Consider the following 19736-nt stretch of genomic DNA (forward strand, 5'->3'; position numbering starts at 1 on the left):
GAGCCTTTCAAGTCGGCTTTTATTTACGTTTTAAATTTTGTTTTAATTTCCCCTCCCTCCCACCCTCCCTTCCTTCCTTCCTTCCTTTCCTTCCTTCCTTCCTTCCTTGGCTTTTACTTCTTCCTCTCAGGCAGTTCCCATATGTCCATCTCTTTCATCTTCTGAAATATTGTCAACATCCTTGTCTGCTGACATCTTCTCTCCCAGGGTTTGTACCTTTCTGGTCCTTGATTTCATTTTTAAATTTTTGGGTGAGGGTTGCAAGTGTATTAAATCTGCTGTGTTTAACTGGAAGTCTTTAATTTGTAATTTAAAAGAAATTGTTATGTATTTTTTGTTACAAGCTCTTTCTTATTCCTAATGTTGTATGTTTGTATATACCCTTTTTTCCTTCACTGGTCTTGAGTTTTGACTACTGGTCTTTATGATGCACTGACTTTGGCAAAAGTTTTTTGTTTTTCCAATGAATTTGAATATATTTTCTAATTCTTTAACATCTTTTTAATCTTTGCTGAGTCCTAACCACCCCCCTCATAAACCCCTATTTTGTTTTTTCCTTTTTTTCAAGCTTCTTGTATTAAAATTTTAGTTTCCCCCATCCCCCCAGCTGCCTGCTTTTCTTTCTCTCTTTTAAAATATAAAAACATGTCAAACTCAGATTTTCTGGTGTAGATAAGCTTTTATGTCCGGTATTAAACATTTCAATGTTGATATCCTCTTTGCCCCAAGAATTATTTAGGAGAGTGTTCTGTAGTTTCCAAGTAGGTTTTCTTTTGGGAATGCAAGTCTTATGTTTTATTTTTTAGTTTTATTACATTATTACATGGTAGTCAGTATGACCTCTATAATTTCTACTTTTTTGAGACTTGTTGCATTTTTCTTTATGGTCTGGGATATAATAAATTTTGTAAATATCCTATGGTTAATTTAGTATTAGTGATAAGCATGGCTTGTCTCACTTTTGTGTTATATTTTGTTTAAAAAAAAAAAGCAAGCGTGGTTAAGAGAATTTATATATATCCCTTTCTCAGTTGGTTTCATGCCTAGAGCGGCCGGAGAGCTAAGTCTTTATTACCTGGGTGGTAATGGGGCCAAGACTAAGATGAAATTCCATGCTGATATGTTCTCCTTACTAGGCCACTCCTGATATTACAGACACTGGGAGTGTAACACAGTATCCCACATAGCCTCGGGTAGAAATTCTTGTTTGATCTTGGGCCATGTATCACCATCTGGTAGATTTGAATGTTTCAGGAATTTTAGCCCCAAACATTTTTGCTGCTTATCTAAATAATTGGGATCTGGTCATCCTGCTGGGAGCTGGCTGTTATCTCACTGACATTTTAAACACATTCACCACTGTTACCCTAAAAGGAAAATGGATAGGGCAATAGATGAGTTCTTCTCCCTTCCATTTGCTTTTTAAGTTGTAGGCAGTAGGACTGCAGTTTCCTTTATCCAGTTGGTCAATAAAAATACACTGAATGTTTATACTATGCCATAATGATGTACGGGCAAATGACATAATCCCTGTCCTTGAGAAGCTCGTTCATAATAGCAAGCTGGGAAGACAGAGGTGGAATAGAATATACTGACAAATTAATATGGTTGATATGGAAATGTACAAGTGTTAGGGGAGCACAGAGGAAGATTTAATTTTCCTCAAGAATGGAGGAATGTGGAAGACCTCAGGGAGAGTGTGATGATTAAACTGGGTCTTGAAATAAGAATAGGTGCTAGTTGGACAGAGAAGGAAAGATAGGCATTCTAGACGAAGGGAACATCGTGACTATGGCATGACAAAAGACAGTGGCTAGCATGTATGTATGGGAAAGAGTAGTTGGCCTCTTGCCTGGAGAACACTGTGTGTATTTGGGTTTGGGAGCAGTGAGGCTGCAGGAGTTAGTCTGGGGTTAGACGGATAAGAGCCTTGATTGCCAGGTAGAGGGATTTGCACTTTACTCCATGGGCAATGGGTAACCATTGCAGGTTTCTAAGGATGGGATAAGGTCTACCCTTCGTAATTTTGGTATTCAAATTTTGGGTCTCCATTTTAACTGTTTATTGCCCAAAATGTGACTCACCTAGAGTAGGTGATTGAAATGTTCTTTTCCTGATATATATAATTTATGATTCAGCTTTAGATGTCTGTGCCACTTGCCATGAACATGCTACCTGCTTGCAAAGAGGAGGGAAGAAGATGTGTGTTTGCAAATACGGATTTGTGGGCAATGGGAGGACTCAGTGTATTGGTAAGTTCTGAATCCTGGGTTAAGTTGAAAAGTTGAGTCAAGAAACAAGATTCTCTAGAGTTAAAGAGTTGATGTCCTTGGGAGGAAAACATTATTTTGTTCATGTGTTTTTATTACAAGAAGTTTTGTCAATTATAATAAGTCTTTGTTTTAGTGTTGAGATGTATCCTTTCTCTAGCGTTTCCAAGGAATTATCCCTCATGTTAGAGGTCATTGAACTTGAATCTCTGGAAACTCTCTGACCTAACACAGATTTGAAATCTGTTTAACTTAACTCGAGTGAGTATTGCATTTTTTAATTTCTCTAGTTGTTTTGATAGGAAACTATTTAGTACCATGGGGAAAAACAAAACACAGTTGCCAACTTTTTGACTGATTGGTGAAATACTGTTGCTTTGAGTCTCATGTCTACCAGAATCCATCCTCCAAATTTTTTGTAGTTGTGACCCTTTAGGGTCTTGGATGACTTAAAGAAATACAGAGACGTTTAGGCTAGAAACATCTGGGATAATTTTTTGTCTCATAGCATTCACCATGCCATGAGAGTCAGACAATACCCAGGTTCAAGCCCCATTCAGAGAGAGGGAGAGTTTCATAGTAACTTTGTAGTAGTGAATGTTAAGATAATCACAGTTTCCTGCCAGCAACCATGTTACCTGCAGTAAAAATATGGATAGTTTTGCCTTGTAGCTGTGGATTGACAGTATATACGGCCTTGTTGTGGTATCTTTGTTTTTGTTTTGTTTTGTTTTTCCTCCCTAAAGAAAAATGGCAATTAAGTCCTGAGTTAAAAAAGTCATCTTCTACTTCACAGGTACACGTTTTCACAATCACACACCATTGCCCGTTCCTGCAGGCTGGAGTTGGGCCTTCTTGACCCTTCTCTCTTTAGAATTCTGCCCATAAGATTCTTCCCCCACTGCTTACGAGCAGGTGCTTGGAAATGAAGTTGGGATTGGGGAGCACGGACAAGCCTTTTCTACTCCTTCCCCTACTGAAGTCCTCCTTTCATGAAAGCTCACTGCAATCTTGATTATTCTTTGACTTCTGAACAATAGAAACTTCTCTGAATGGGTGGAGGGGGCTTTATTAATTTATGTGGTACTTGCTCCCAAACACTAGACACGGCATATCCCAGTACTTGGCCTGATGAGACCATGCCGTAGGTTACAGGTAAGATCATAGGTGTGCCAGAGGTGCTATAACATGGTATTACGTCTAGGGACCTAAGAATTCTAGAATCCCATACAAACACAGATGTCCCTTCTGATGAAGTCTGCAGGGAAGATACGCCTCAGAAACAATGGCAAAGGACAGGAATATTCCATCTTATGCACAGGTGGACATGTATCTGAAACTCCCGTGCCCTGCTCAGTAAGCTGGGCTGATTGGACACTTGGCCTGGCAATGCCTTGAGGGTCTGTTCTGCTAGTCTGAGCTCTCATGCAGATCTTACCACAGACGGTTTTAATGATGAATAGTGTTCCAGGTTTAATTAAATTAAAAAAAAGATAATATAAGAAAAATGAAAAAAGAAAAACCCCACCAGATTTTGAGTGGGGCTGGCGGGGGGCAGGGGTGTTGGCTCTTGAGTTAGCAGGAATGGAGTGCAATTGTGGGAGGTGACTGAACTGCTTTGAGGGAACCAGTAGTGGAATAAAACACTAAATAACAGACAAGAAAACTCCAGTTCATAAGTTGATGATATCCCCCCCGCCAAAAAACTAGCTGGTTAGATCAGCTCTCAAAGGATGCAAAAGAAATTGGTCACAGGAGTTTCCTCTGATGGTAGAGGCTAGGGCAGAGTCAGCAAACTGGAGCTTGGGGGCCAGACTTCACTGCCGCCTGTTTTTCATTGCTAATTTGTTTACCGATTGTCTGGGACTGCTTTTGTGCTCCAAAGTATGGATGAGCAGTTGCAATTGGAGACCTATGACTGGCCTTCGACAGAAAAAGTTTGCTGACCCCTGGGCTGGAGGACAGAGATGGGAGGGAGGTTTACTTTCATTTTACATTGATGGTCAAATTGTTGAATTAGAAATGCTCGGGGCAGGTTCTGTGGTCTCATCAAGCATCCCATGTTCCAGCCCCTCCTCACTGGGTGATTTACATTATTTATATGGATCGCTGACGGTTAGCAGGAGCTGCTCCTGCCTCAATATTAGCCCTGCCCCTGGATGAGGCTTGAGCACTAATTCCATTGTGTCTCCTGGTAACTCAGAAGTAACAAATTTTCCAGTTAATCATTGGATGTAAAATCATCCTACTCTGGTTTTCGTTAAAAAAAAAAAAGCAAGAGAATGGTTGGGCTGGAAAAGTGGGATTCTGTTGGATTTGTTTCCCCAGGCCTATGACAAGATCTTTTTAAGTGTGGAGAAGTTCAAAAAGCATTCCCCTCTCCCAAGCTTCAAATAAGATGGACTATCAGATTGAGATGTTGTGTTTCTCTTGTGGTTTTGTAATACACCTGGCGCGAGACTACGAGGGGCCCGTGTCCTGTAGTCTGAGAAGCACAGTGAGAGGAGAAGAGGCTGGGGAAATAGATCTTTCTGCTGTTGTCACAGAATATTGATTCTCAAGTCCATAACACAGGAGAACAGTCTGGGTGGTTGATCGTGGTGTGGATTGCCAGCCCTTTCTGTGCGTTGTCTCAATGTATCAACAGATAAAAACGAGTGCCAGTTCGGAGCCACTGTGGTCTGTGGGAACCACACATCTTGTCACAATACACTCGGAGGCTTTTATTGCATTTGCCTAGAAGGATATCGAGCCACAAACAACAACAAGACGTTCATCCCCAATGACGGCACCTTTTGCACAGGTACTCGGGAAGGGGGCTGCAGTGATGGCAACATGGTGATGGCAGGACGGTGCCTGGTACCTGGGATGTGGAAGAGGGCGAGGGTGGGGACAGGACACAGTGTGATTTAAGGGAGGGACTCTCCTTTTTCTATGAGGGAAATTTGGACTTGGACTAAATATTAGTTAATATTAGGGAATTATTGTTCCCTTTGTTAGAGGGAATAACTGTACTGGGGTATTTAGGATAATATTCTTATTTTGGGAGCTGCATGCTGAAGTACCTAAGGGTGTTATTATGAACTATCTAGTGTTATTTTATCTGTAAGGTACTTTAAATGGCAAAATGCGAACGATTGTTGAATCTTGGGGGTAGGGGTGGGACTAGAGGAGACTGTAATATTCTTTTTCTTGTTCTGTGTGTTTGAAAAGTTTTATAACAAACAACAAGGGGGGGCTCTCCGAGATGGTGTGCCATCTGCAGTTTCCTTGAAGTGACTCTGGTACCCGCCAGCTCTGTGCACACTGCCCAGGGGGTGGGCCCTGTGACGCAGCAGCATGCTGCACCTGTTAGAGACGTGGGCTTGTCTCCTGGAGGAATAAGTTGAGTGAGGAGTGAATAAGTCGAGCTTTTAGGACCTCAGTAGCTTTGAAGGTCAGATTTTGGGCATATGTTGGTCAAATACAAGGGGTGGGCAAAACCCTCCTAATTTTCAGTAGCTCCTGTATTATCTGAACTCTATTTATAGCCTGTCATGATAATATAGCTCTTAGGTTTTCTAAGAAAATCTTTGAACAGTAATGAAGAGGAAAGGCAGGAAAAAACTCCTGGTTCTAAGATGGCTTTGCATAGTCTTAATGACTCTCCTTAAAAGCTTTGTGATATTTAAAGGTTTAGGGGAGAAAAAAAGAGAGGAGAGCATTTTTTATCTTTGTACCCACCAGGAACCACAGGTTTTGATGCTCCGATTCATTCTCCCTCTTGACCTGTACCAAGGTAAAAATCCCTCAAAGGGAACATTTGATTTGTTCTTGGCATGAATGAACACATTCCCTCAAAGAAAACATTTTACAATATCTTGTTGTTTTAGGTAGCAAATTACTTGTTACATGATTGCAGAAGTGCAGTGTTGCAGAATTAAATTAGGTGCCTTAAAAAAAAAAAATGATACTAATTAAAAAAAAAAACCTCGGGACTGGTGGTCCAGCGGTTAACACTGTGCTCCCAGCTCAGGGGGCCCGGTTCGATTCCCGGTCAGGGAACTAGATCCCGCATGCTGCAGTTAAGAGCCCACATGCCGCAAGGAAGATCCTGCTCAGGGCAACGGAGATCCCGTGTGCCACAACTAAGACCTGGCGCGGCCAAATAAAGAAATAAATATTTAAAAAAAACCAGAACAACCCTTACAAGACGATGATCTGGTGTTCAGTTCATTCAATATATTTACATTTTTCATGCACTTCCTATGTGCCAAGGCTATGCTAGTGGGAGGTGACGGCAGACAGCTAATTTCGTATAAAGTGTTAGTCATAGGTAAGTAAAGGGCGCTTTCCAGAATCCAGAATCTGTGGGGGCACTTACGCTGGAAGTGGGTGAGAGATTGGAGGACGTGATACCTGAAATTGTGTTTTCAAGGCTGTGGGAGTTTGACAGGAAAAACTTTTATAACTGTATATATCAGTATAGTTTCCAAGAATGCTTTCTGTTTTTAAAAAGGTAGGAAGAAGAAGAAGAAGAAGAAAGAAATATTTTATGCAAGATCCAAATAGATGTCAGCCTAGGAAGAACCAATCTTCCTGGAATAAAATCCTGATCTAGGCTCTGCTTCTATTTATTCTACTCCTTGTAATTACTTAGTGACCTTCCCCTTTAAAAAAAAAAAAATTGAGATATAGTTCACAAACCATAAAATCTACCCTTTTGAAGGGTACAATTCAGTTGTTTTCGGTATAATTCACAAAGTTGTGCAATAATCTCCACTATCTAATTTTAGAACATCTCAACACCAAAAAGAAGTCCCATATCCATTGGCAGTTATTCCCATGACCTTTTTTTTTTTTGAGGTCCCCATTTATCACTTTGTAAAAGCTGATTGATGACTTTTCCTGATGACACTGAGTTTCTTCCATAATCACAGTTGCCACAGAAACATCAGTGTCTTTATTTTTTTTTATTTTTTTTTTTAAGAGTATGAAGAGGTAAGTTTTCCTCACTCTCTTTTAATTAATTATTTATTTATTTTTGGCTGTATTGGGTCTTCGTCTCTGTGCGAGGGCTTTCTCTAGTTGTGGCAAGCGGGGGCCACTCTTCATCACGGTGCGCAGGCCTGTCACTATCGTGGCCTCTTTTGTTGCAGAGCACAGGCTCCAGACGCGCAGGCTCAGTAGTTGTGGCTCACGGGCCTAGTTGCTCCGCGGCATGTGGGATCTTCCCAGACCAGGGCTCGAACCCGTGTCCCCTGCATTGACAGGCAGATTCTCAACCACTGCACCACCAGGGAAGCCCATCAGTGTCTTTAGGTGGGGCAGAAGCTTAGCAAGTTTTGGGGTATCAGCAGTTATCCAGTGCTTGCCTGGAACCAGAAGATTGTGAATCCTAGTTCTTGAATTCTGAGAAATCCTGGAACCTGGTGTTTATTGTACTCTGCAGAATTCAAGTCAAGTTCAGGTGCTTGTTGAAGTAGGCCTCTGGATGTCACCGCGTATAGATGAGGAATGAGTTGCAGGGGTTCTAGTGCTGGAGAACCTGCAGATATTCTGGCCCCCAGGCTGCCCCTGGAATGACTCCTGGCAATCGTGGAAACTTTGCTATGAGCCATAATCCAGGGGAAGAAGCTCTGTGGTACTTGTGGTGTGAGGGCATTCCAAAATGCCAGAGGCCTTGACAAAGGTGCCATTGTCCCTCTTTGGGAGTGATGGGGCCATGCCTGGGTTCCTCCTGCAGTTTATCATCTCCCACACTTTACTCTTGCCTTTTCCCTGCCTTTTGACTTGAGTGGGTCAAGAGTAAGTGGAGACGGACTTCCCTGGTGGTCCAGTGGGTTGGAATCCGTGCTCCCAATGCAGGGGGCCCTGGTTCGGTCCCTGGTCGGGGAACTAGATCCCACATGCATGCCGCAACTGAGAAGCCCGCACACCGCAATTAAGATCCTGCATGCCGCAACTAAGACCCGGTGCAGCCCAAATAAATAAATTTAAAAAAAAAGAGTGAGTGGAGAGATATGAGACTGATGTGAAAATAAGGCTCAGGGCTGTCATCTCCCCACCAGCATGACTCCAAATAGGCATGGCCCTGGTGTGTGTGCCAAATAGGCGTAGACCCCAGTGTTCAGGGTCTGCTGAAAACTGCAAAATACTCTTTCTGTGCCTTTGAATTCCTCAGCTCTTGGGAATCCATCTTGACTCTATTGACAACAGCAACATTCTTTTTCATAAGCTCACTTCCTGCAGTATAAGGGCCTAATGCCATTTCTTCTAGAGAAATGTAACAGCACTTCAGCTTTGGCTGAGAAATGAGGAAAATGGGGGTTGGGTGTGTGTGGGGGGGAAAGAACCTGGAGGGAGTGAATGCTTTGCTTTGCCATTCGTCATTTCCTGGAACCTGCTGCCCCAAATCTGTATCCCATAGGTCTGCCCATGGTGAAGTAAACACCTTCATTCCTACACGTAAATCACTACCACAACTGAGACCAGCGTAGTCTGTTGGTGTCTCTCCCAGGTCAGGAGCCTTGTTTTCCATGTGAGCCTTTGCCCACAAGCTTCTCAGGTGCCCTGTTGTTTCGGGTCCCGGAGCAGCCTGCTGTGGTCTCAGACACAAATGCTCAGCCCCATCGAGATGCTGCTTGCTCGACGCAGGCTGCGCTCACTAGCCTTGCAGCCATCCTGAGATTTCTCCCAGTGCTGTCTCCAACAGAACTTTGCTGCCCAAATCCCTGTCCTTTGTTTTAGCTGGATTTATTCCTAGAGTCATGTTTTACCACTCTGGAAGAAAGAAGAAGCAAGGAAGGATAAATCCAAGGGAAAAATCACACTGGGGACGTGTTGCTTGCCACTGCCCAGAGCAGTGCTCATAGCCACTAGCTCCTTGCCTTACTCCCTGTGGAACCCCCTGCCTCCTGCTTAGGTCTCCAACTGTGGTGGGTGATGGCCTCAGACCCCTGCTACTGCCCCAGTGCCTTGGAAGGAGAGGCCAAAGATTCTCAATCAAAAGATGGTTGAAACAAAGCTCCATCCCCCTCAAATGCCAGAGGCCTTGACTAAGGCACCATTGTCACTCTTGGGGAGTGATAGGGCCATGCCTGAGCTCCCCCTACAGGTTAACATCTCCCACCCTTTACTCTTGCCTCTTACTTGCTCAAGCCCCAGGATATAGATAACCCAGGTTCTTTCCAAAGGCCCTGTCGAGTATAGTAAAATATAAACACAGGGTTCTTTTTTACTCTATTAAAGTTTTGGGAGGAGTAATAGGGACAGGAGCTGGGCTTAAGTTTATTTTTGAACTATCTGTAAAGTAGGCTTTCCTAAGCAAACTATCAATATTAGCAAGATTGTGAAGGAAATGCTTAGCCCTTTAAGTTCAGGCTCTTTGCTCATGGCCAACGCATCTCTGAGCATGAATATGGGTTTTTTTAAAAAAAATATTTATTTATTTATTTTGGCTGTGCCAGGTCTTAGTTGCACGGCACGTGGGATCTTTAGCTGCGGCATGTGGGATCTACCGACCAGGGATCGAACCTGGGACCCCTGCATTGGGAACCCGGTGTCTTACCCCCTGGACCACCAGGGAAGTCCCCAAGAATATGGTTTGAAAATGGTTTTCCACTTATTCAGCTACTGCTTTTGCAAAAGTTATGTGTCAAAAAAGGATGGAGCTGTTACCCTAGGATGAAGCTCTGGAAGGGAGTCTGGGTGAATGGGTCATTTACTTCTTTTTTTTTAAATTGAAGTATAGTTGATTTACAATGTTGTGTTAGTTTCAGGTGTACAGCAAAGTGATTCAGTTATATATATATGTGTGTGTATATATATATATATATATATATATATATATAACTTTATATATATATATTCTTTTCCCTTATAGGTTATTACAAAATATTGAGTATAGTTCCCTGTGCTGTACAGTAAGTCCTTGCTGGTTATCTATTTTATATGCAGTAGTGTATATATGATAATCCCAAACTCCTAATTTATCCCTCCTCCGCACTTTCCATCATTTACTTCTGATTATAATGATCCAAAATTGTTCTTGCCAAAAGGAGACAGAAGAATAAGTCATTATTTTCCCCCAGAGAAGGAATATAGCTTTATTTTGTCCATTTATTAAAAAAAATACTTATGTAGAAAAGTCAAGCAATTATGGACACATATAAAGGAGAAAGAAAAAAAAATTACCTAATATTAACCCAGAGTCAACAACTCGTTTTTTTTTTTTTTTTGGCTGTGTTGCGTCTTCATTGCTGTGCGTGGGCTTTCTCTAGTTGTGGTGAGCAGGGGCTACTCTTTGTTTCAGTGCGTGGGCTTCTCATTGCGGTGGCTTCTCTTGTTGCAGAGCACGGGCTCTAGGCACGTTGGCTTCAGTAGTTGCAGCACGTGGGCTCAGTAGTTGTGGCGCACGGGCTTAGTTGCTCTGCGGCATGTGGGATCTTCCAGGACCAGGGATAGAACCCGTGTCCCCTGCATTGGCAGGCGGATTCTTAAGCACTGAGCCACCAGGGAAGTCCCTGAATGGAATTTATTACATGGCTGTACCATGTTACTTAACTCATTATTTTTTCCCCTATTGTGATTGTTTTTCTGTTTTTTGCCATTATAAGAAATGCTCTAATGAACATTTTTGTACTTACATTCTTACAAGTAATTATCTCCTTTTTATAAATTCCGAAAAATAATTTCTATGTCAAAGGGATACCTACACATTTTACATTTTGATACATAGTGCCAGACTGTATTCCAGAAAGTTCATACCAATAATCTCTCACTAATCATTTCATGAAGGTCTTCATTTCTTCACATCCTTGCCAACACTGGATAATATCAATAAATGATATGAATTTAACAGTTCTGATTTTAAATGGGTGTTTGTGTTCCTCTAATGTGGCTTCTTAAGATGTAGGTTTCTGAGCTGAACTTGGCATTTGAGGAGGGAAGGTGGCCTCTGTCTTAGAGCATTTAGATCTAGTGCAACAAGCCATGTGGCCACTCCCCTGATTCCAGCCAAGAATCCCGTGACAGTGAGTGTATGCATGTGCACGCTCATTGCTCATGGTCAGGGTCAGGGTTATGAAGGAGTGGCTTGTGCTCCAGGGAGAACTGAGTCAGTAGAGAGGCGAGGTCCACTCATTTATTAGCTAACACGTATTGAGGATCAAAGTTCAGCCAGGCACTGTGCTAAGTGCTTTCCACGTTTTATTTAATCTCTGCAAAAAGACCTACTATAATTAACTTCATTTTACAGAAGTGATTTGGAAAGGTCAAGGAACAGGTATTAGTACAACTAGTAAGCAGCAGAATCAGTTCTCAAACCTGGGTCTGTTTGACGTTCAAATCCATGAAAAGACTTTAAATATAGAACACCAGGGCCCTGGCACGAGGTCAGAGTGTCCTGCTCGGTTTTGCTACTTTCTACCAAGGAGTTGTTCTGGCTGTGGGTAAAATTAAATAATCCTATATATAGAATGGGCCATAGGGAATTTTCTCCCTTGATTAGTTAAGTATGTTAATAAGGTTGCTCAGAACATTTTTTTCTTCACAAGCAAACATGTTGTAACCTTGGACACCCCATGGAATCTACCACTACGTGGAGAAGCTGTTCTGATGAATTTAACGTGTTTATCCAGCCCAGATTCTAGAAGTTTATTTATTTATTTTTAAAATTTATTTATTTATTTAATTTGTTTTTGGCTGTGTCAGGTCTTAGTTGCAGCAGGCAGGATCTTTGTTGAGGCATTTGGGATCTTTCGTTGCAGTGTGCAGGCTTCTCTCTAGTTGCAGTGTGTGGGTTTTCTCTTCTCTAGTTGTGGCCTGCAAGTTCCATAGTGCGTGGGCTCTGTAGTTTGCGGCACACAGGCTCTCTCGCTGAGGCATGTGAGCTCAGTAGTTGTGGCGCACGAGCTTAGTTGCCCCGCGGCACGTGGGATCCTAGTTCCCCGACGAGGGATCGAACGCCGCGTCCTCTGCATTGGAAGGTGGATTCTTCACCACTGGACCACCAGGGAAGTCCCTCTAGAAGTTTAGAAAAGGGCTGGTTTGTGAGCATTAGGAGGTAGCAGGGGATTAAAAGTCAAAATCGTGTCATACTCATCTCAGTGATACAGGGTAGATACATCTAGACATCCTTAAGGCAATTGATATCTTTGACAATCTCTGTCGACAAGATAGAGAATTGTTGATTGGATGATGGTACAATTAGACTGTAAAGGGAGAAAAGGTGTGGCATAGTAGTTAAGAATAAGGTCTGAGAAGCCAGATGTCTGGCTTCTTATCCTGGCTTTTGCATTGCTTAGCCTGTGCGACTTCAGTCCAGTTAACCATTCTATGCTTCAGTTACTTCGTCTGTAAAATGGGGATAATAATAGCATCAACCTCCCAGAGTTATTGTGAGGATTGAATAAGATGGAAAATAATCAGTAATAAATAATGAAGTGTTTAGAACAGTGCCTGGCATGTGCAAGATGACATGCAGGAGTTATTGTTATTAACAATCATTATAACAATTATTGTTATTAGGCTGTTGAATGATTTGTACACAAAGCAAACTGATTAATGCCTATAGTGACTCATACAGAGCTAATCAGTATCTAGAAACTCCAAGTCTTTTCCATACCACTGCATCTTTGCCTTATAATACTTGGACCCCTTATTTTTAGCAGTCTACTGAAAAATTCATTTTTCCCACTCACTATCTTTGAGGAGTCTGAGGCAGGTGGGCAGGCTGGAATATGGCTTCTGTGTTAAAAGGTATATACATAAACGCATTTTACAAATTCCTCAGTGGAATAAAAAAATCTTGATAAGCTAAAATGATGGGTCCAATCTAGGAACACATGTTAGATCCTGCAGTGTTGAAATCATTTCTAAAGTTTGTACTAGATTGAGATTGATTTTATTTTATATTACTTTTAAGAATCCTTTCTTAACAATTACCCAAACCTCCATGATTCTGTTATCAACAATTGTTTGTTTTACTGGTTTCATTTCTTACCACTCTTTGTTGTGTTTTATGATGTCTTCCCCTTTCTTGACATTATTTATTCTGATGTTTTTCACTGGCTCGAGTATTTTCTCAAAATCTTTTTCAGAAAGGAAATGTCAGTAGTGTAGTTCTTGAGATCACTCATGTTCTAAAATGTCATTCCTTTGCTTAAATATAGCACGATGTTTTGCTCTCTTTTCCTTAGAACTCTGTAAATATTACTCCAGTGCTATCTAGCATTTAGTGTTTCAGACAAGAAGTCCTGGGTCAGATTGGTTCTCTTTTCCTCATAAATTACCATTCCTTTCTCTCAGGAGGTTTATAGATTTTTCTCTTTTTCCATGAGATTCAGAATGACTCATTTTTCAACATTCATGCCTGTCACCTTAAAAGGCTATTTGGATTTGAATACATAAGCTGAGAGATTTTTCTCTTGATTACTCCATTCTCTTCTGTAATTCCTTTTAAATAGATATTGAATATTTTGGGTCTGTCCTTGTATCATTTTTTTGTCCCATAGTTTCTATCTTATATAATTAATATTTCTATGTTTTTTGGAGAATTCCTCAGGTTGAAATTTGTGAATTTATTGTCTAGCAGTGACCAACCTATTATTCAATGCCTCCATTGAGTTTTTATTTTTGGCATTCATATTTTGTTTTTAATTTCCAAGACTTCATTGTTTTCTCAGAACCTCCCCTCTTTTTCATTAATATGGTATCCTCTTAACCTTGTTTGGGCTTCACAGTCTCTTCGTATGTCAAGAGTGTCTTGGTTATTTCTTACTGCATAACCCCACTCCTCCCACCCCACCACTACCCCAAATTTAGCGGTTTAAAACAACAATTTATAATTTGTCACAATTCCATGGCTAGGTGGTTTTGTAATGTGTAGACATAGTCAGCTGGTGGCTGGGCGAGGCTGGGCTGCGCTGGCAGATGAAAGAAGGCCTCTCTCAGGTCTTCCCTGGCAGCCCAGTGGTTAAGACTCTGCGCTTCCCCTGCAGGGGACGAGGGTTCGATCCCTGGTCGGGGAACTAAGATCCAGCATGCCGCCCGGTACAGGCAAAAAAAGACGGCCTCTCTCACACATGGCTCTGGCCTTGATGCTGGCTGTTCACCAGGCCACTTTAGTTCTCCTCCATGTGGCCTCTGTCTTCACATGTCATCTCATCTTTAGGGCCTCTCTGAGTGCCCTCTCTCCCAAGCACAGATTTTCTTCAGCATGGACACTGGATTCTAAAAGAGGGAAAGAGGGGGACTTCCCTGATGGTCCAGTGGTTAAGACTTTGCCTTCCAATGCAGGGAGTGCAGGTTCAATCCCTGGTCAGGAAGCTAAGATCCCACATGCCTCACGCCCAAAATACCAAAACATAAAACAGAAGCGATATTGCAACAAATTCAATAAAGACCTTAAAAGTGGTCCACATAAAAAAAAAAAATCTTAAAAGTAAGTAAGTAAATAAATAAATAATGAGGGAAAAAGGAAGCTACCAGCCGTCTTCTCAGGCTGGGTCCAGAGCAGGCACTGTGTTACTTCTGCCGAGTTCTATTGGCCAAAGCAAGTCTCAAGACCAGCTCAAGGGGAGGGGAAATGGATTGCATTCTTGATGGGCGGAGAAGCATGCAAGAAAGCAAGGAGAGGAATTGTTGACAGCTATCTCTGGAGCTGATCTCCCACAGAGTTCCCAAAGTTTGCTGCCCTAAAGATGTAGGTTGATCAGAATTGGTAACTTGGGTCTCCTCCAGCAACGGAATGAATTACTGGTTCCCAGACAACAATCAGGAAGTGATGAGGTGTTCCTTGGTCCAAAACCAGAAAACAAACAAACCAATATAAAGAATGTAGTGGATTTTAATAAAATCACACTAAACAATTTAAAAGGATTCTGAGATTATATTCTTCCTTTTTTTGGGGGGGGGGTTGTTAAAATATTCTTTTTTTAAATGAAATCATAGTGCTAGTTTTTTTTAAAAAAAGTGTTCACTGGCAAAATAGAATATTGGCCACCTTATATCAGTCCCTCCAAAGTGACTGGGCTTTGAAATCCCAGAGTCTGGGAACAACCAGGCTTTCTTCATTCACGATGCCCCCCTGTCCTCTGCCCCCCCCCGATGGTTCTTGCAAATGTCCTGGAAAAAGTCCCCTTTTACTTAAGGTACTTTTCTTTCTCTAAATGAAATTGGTGTGTGTGTGGCTCTGATGGAGTTTCTAAAGTTTTAAATTTTGTTCACTTAGCCAGGTCTGGGGGGAAAAGACTGCTAACTGGCAGAGAGATTTCTTTTTCAGCCTCTGAATTATTGTGTGGTTTTTACTCCTGGAACTGCTACCAACGGCAATCTTCAGTCAAGGGGAAAAGTCGGCTATAAGGAGCATGTCTTATCCTTCTTGAAGGCTGTTTTGAGCCCTTCTAATCTTGGTAAAATTAGCTAGACCCTTCTGAGTTATCTTCTTTACTTCTTGCTGCATCGTCCTATGCTCATGAGCTGGAAAGCATTTTTCACTCTGGTCTAAATTGTTTTGTATTCGGAGTTCTGCTTCAGATATTTTAGTATGAGGTTGAGGCTATCCTTATTTTATAGTAATTGAGTTTTTTTAGCATACTTTTTTGGGTTCATTTTGTTGGGTTGTTAGTGAGTTGGTGATACTTGTTGGTTTTTATAAATTTTCAGAATACATTGACAAATATTTATTGAGCACCTCTTGGTGCCTATGATGTGAAGGATACAGGAGAAGAACTCTTAAGGAGTAAAATAAAATTCATGATACAATTACAAACAAATGCATTCACTTATAAGTGTAGATTGGGAATGTGAGAAGTGGCTGTCACAATGTCCCCCCACTTTTTTTCTTTTTCTGTCCCTTGTTATATTCGGGATGGGTCTCAAGACATAGATGAGTGTGAGGTTTCCGGCCGGTGCAGGCATGGAGGACGGTGCGTGAACACTCATGGGAGCTTTGAATGCTACTGTATGGATGGATACTTGCCAAAGGGTGGGCCTGAGCCTTTCCATCCGACCAGAGATGCCACGTCGTGCACAGGTGGGTTTTTGCCATAGAATGCAGCATCCGAAGGTGAGAGTCTGTTGGTGGTGACTTTCTCCTGCTCTGAGCCTAAGTCTGTGGGTCTGTGTTGGGGATGTGTGTTGGATCTGTTCCTTTGTACATGTATAACCTATGAAATAAAATAACAGTCAAGATAGAAGGGGCTATATTAAAAAAGCTAAAATTAGTATGCTTCGGGGATTTTGAGTAGTTAATAGATATTCAGATATTAACCATTATGTTAGATAGTAAACAGAGCTGATCTGGTAAGAGCCACCATCTCAAAAGTGACCAGGGAAGTTATAAAGGCCTATATATCTTAAGGTATTGTGCAATTCAGGTGTTTTACTTTGTTGGGCTAGGCTCCTCCTCTTTAGTTAGTATGAATTAGTGAGGGTTGATTGCCAAATCCTTTCAGTTTTGTGCATGTATAGATGCTATTACCTGTGGAAGGCCAGAAGAATGAATAGAGACACTCATTGGAAACATGCCCAGAAGTCATGTGGAAATGAACCAGCCTATTTAAAATATGGCTCGGGTGTGTATAGGTGAGGGGAGAGGGCATGGGGTAGAGGTGGAGAGAGATTATGAATTTTGAAAATTCACATTCATATAGTAATGAGTTTGACGTTAATTTGTTTTCAGAAATAGACTGTGGCACCGCTCCTGAGGTCCCAGATGGCTATATCATAGGAAATTATACCTCTAGGCTTGGCAGCCAGGTTCGTTATGCTTGCAAAGAAGGATTCTTCAGTGGCCCAGAAGATACAGTTTCAAGCTGCACAGCCTTGGGCACATGGGAATCCCCAAAATTAAATTGCCAAGGTGAGTTTTCCAAAGGTCCAGCTTCCCAGCTTATACCGTCTTGAGATTGTTTTCGTATTTCTCTCTAAATCTCTCTTTGGGGTACTGAATGAATTAAATAAATTCAATAAATTCCTATTGTTTCTAATAGGTTTTCAGTTGATTCTCTTGATATTTACAGGAATAATATTTTATCATCTGCAAATAATGATAATTCCATCTTTTGTTTTTCTATGTTTATAAAAGTTATATTTTTCTCTTGACTGACCACTTAGCTTGTGTTTTCAGAACAAAAATTTAGTAGTAGTATTGACTTTGAATATTCTTTTCTTATTCCTGACTCTCATGGGAGTGGTTTGAGTGTTTCATTATTCATTCATGATCTTGGCTTTTTGATGTTACATACATCTACTTATATTCTTATGTACACTGAGAGAGTGCTGTGAGCCAAGTGCTGTTCTAAGCATATATATATATATATATATATGTATATATATATATACATATATATACATATATAGACTCATTCAATTATAATATCCCTGTGAGTGTGTGCTATTATTATCACATTTTACAGATGGGAAAACTGAGGCATGGAGAAGTTCAGTAATTTGTTTGAGGTTATCCAACTAGTGATGGAGCTGAAATTTGAACTTAGAATTCTAGTTTCTGAGATTGTGTGCTTAATCACTCTGGTATACTGCTTCCATTTTTGTGATGATGTTGGCTTTTGGTTTTTTTCTACTTTTGGCTTTCTCTCTCTTCATCATTTCACCAGTTTTTGACTATATGTACATAATATTGAGGAAGCCTTCATCTATTCCCATTTTACTGGGATTTAAAAAAAAATCAGAAATGAGTTATTTTATCACGTCTTTTAGGCATGTATTAAGGTGATCATATATATTTTTTCTCCTTTTAACCAGTTATATACTGGCTTATATTTCCTGATCAATACTAGTTGCTGGAATGGATTCTTCTGGGTCTTTGGTGTTTTTTTTCTTTTAATCGGGATTATATTTGCTAAATTTTACTTAGAAGTCTTGCATTGATATTCATAAGTTAGATTGGTCTATTTTCCTTTTCTATGCCGTCTTTGTTGGTTTTGGTATTAAGGTTATTCTAAATTTTGAGAAAAGAATGTGAAAACATTTCCTTCTTTCTCTATTCTCTGGAATACTATAAATAGGATTTTTAAAGATTTCACCTAGAAAACCATCTGGATGTGGCACTTAGGGAGAGGCAGTCCTTGGGATAGTTAAAAAAAAAATTAATACTTACTGGTCCTGTTTAAGTTTCCTATTCTTGTTGATATCCATTTTGGTAATTTACATATTCTAAGAAAAATCATCTATTTCAAGTTTATTTTCAAATTTATTTGTAGAGAGAAGTGTAAGGCACTCACGTTTTTGATTTTCTGTATATAGTTATTTTATAATAGTGAAATACTGGAAACAATTTCAAATGTCTGTTGATAAGGAAATTGGTTAAATAAATCATAGCATGTACATAAAGTGGATATTTTGTAGCCAATAAAAATTATGTTGGGAAGAATCTTTATTGACATAGGTAAGTATTAACAGTATACTACTGAGTTACAAACTGTATGAATAACATGATCTTAACTTTGAAAAATGTACATGTAAATGTTTCATATGTACATGTATGTTTATGAAAAAGTTTAGAAAGCTATATATCAAAACGTTAACCATGGTAGTTTCCACTGGGAGGAATCCTGGATGATTTTTTTTTTTTTTAATAAATTTATTTATTTGTTTTTTACTTTTGGCTGCGTTGGGCCTTCATTGCTGTGCGGCTCTATGCACCAGCTCTAGGCACCCAGGCTTCAGTAGTTGTGGCACGGCGGGCTCAGCAGTTGTAGCTCGAGGGCTCTAGAGCGCAGTCAGTAGTTGTGGCGCACGGGCCCAGTTGCTCTGCGGCATGTGGGAATCTTCCTTGACCAGGGCTCGAACCCATGTCCCCTGCATTGGCAGGCGGATTCTTAACCACTGCACCACCAGGGAAGTCCTGGATGATTTTTATATTTTATATACTTTCTGTATTGAAGGAATTTTTTTTAATGTATTAGAAAAAGTAACAAAGTTGTTTCCATTTTGGAAAAAAGAAAAAATAAAAGTTTTCAGTGAGTTTATTGCATAGCTAAGAAACCTCAGTGATGCACTTGGCTAAGTTAATCCTTTTGATATTCTGATTTGCAATTCAGGCTTTAAACACATTCTGATAATTATCATCCTGGGGGTTAAGAAATTCTAAACGTACAATTGAGTTCTAACATTATCTTTCCGTGGATCAATTAAAATACAGAACTTAGATTAAAATGTGCCATAATGCATTTCAAAGAACCCCCTAGAGATTTATATAAGAAACTCCATATAAGACAATTTGTATTACTTTGAAAATCAGTAGTCATCCGGATTATTGTACTGAGAATGTAGAAAGTTAATTTAGAGGAGAGTGCTTGTTCCATTTCCCAAAGAACTGTCATTTAGCAGGTCTTCACTTCTTTTTTCCCTCCTGTAATAACTGTTCCCTTCGCCTGCTGACACCCTCCCCCCTCTTCCTCCCCCGTTTCACCACATGGCCACCGGCTTCTCCTGGCTGTGCCTGCTTCTCTCTAAGCA

The 19736-nt window shown here is 40.6% G+C and overlaps 1 protein-coding gene across 1 annotated transcript in view; it reads left to right on the top strand.

Annotated features, from left to right (window-relative positions):
* The window catches only part of SUSD1 (sushi domain containing 1), a 136766-nt gene that overhangs the window by 11214 nt on the left and 105816 nt on the right, over positions 1 to 19736 (top strand). The window contains exons 2-5 of the mRNA XM_082469272.1: positions 2139 to 2252; positions 4918 to 5073; positions 16135 to 16287; positions 16936 to 17115. Coding sequence (XP_082325398.1) covers positions 2139 to 2252; positions 4918 to 5073; positions 16135 to 16287; positions 16936 to 17115 — 603 coding nt within the window. The remainder of the gene's footprint in view (positions 1 to 2138; positions 2253 to 4917; positions 5074 to 16134; positions 16288 to 16935; positions 17116 to 19736) is intronic.

This window comes from Balaenoptera physalus (genome assembly GCF_965194825.1).
Source record: "Balaenoptera physalus genome assembly, chromosome: 7".
NCBI classification, from domain to species: domain Eukaryota; kingdom Metazoa; phylum Chordata; class Mammalia; order Artiodactyla; family Balaenopteridae; genus Balaenoptera; species Balaenoptera physalus.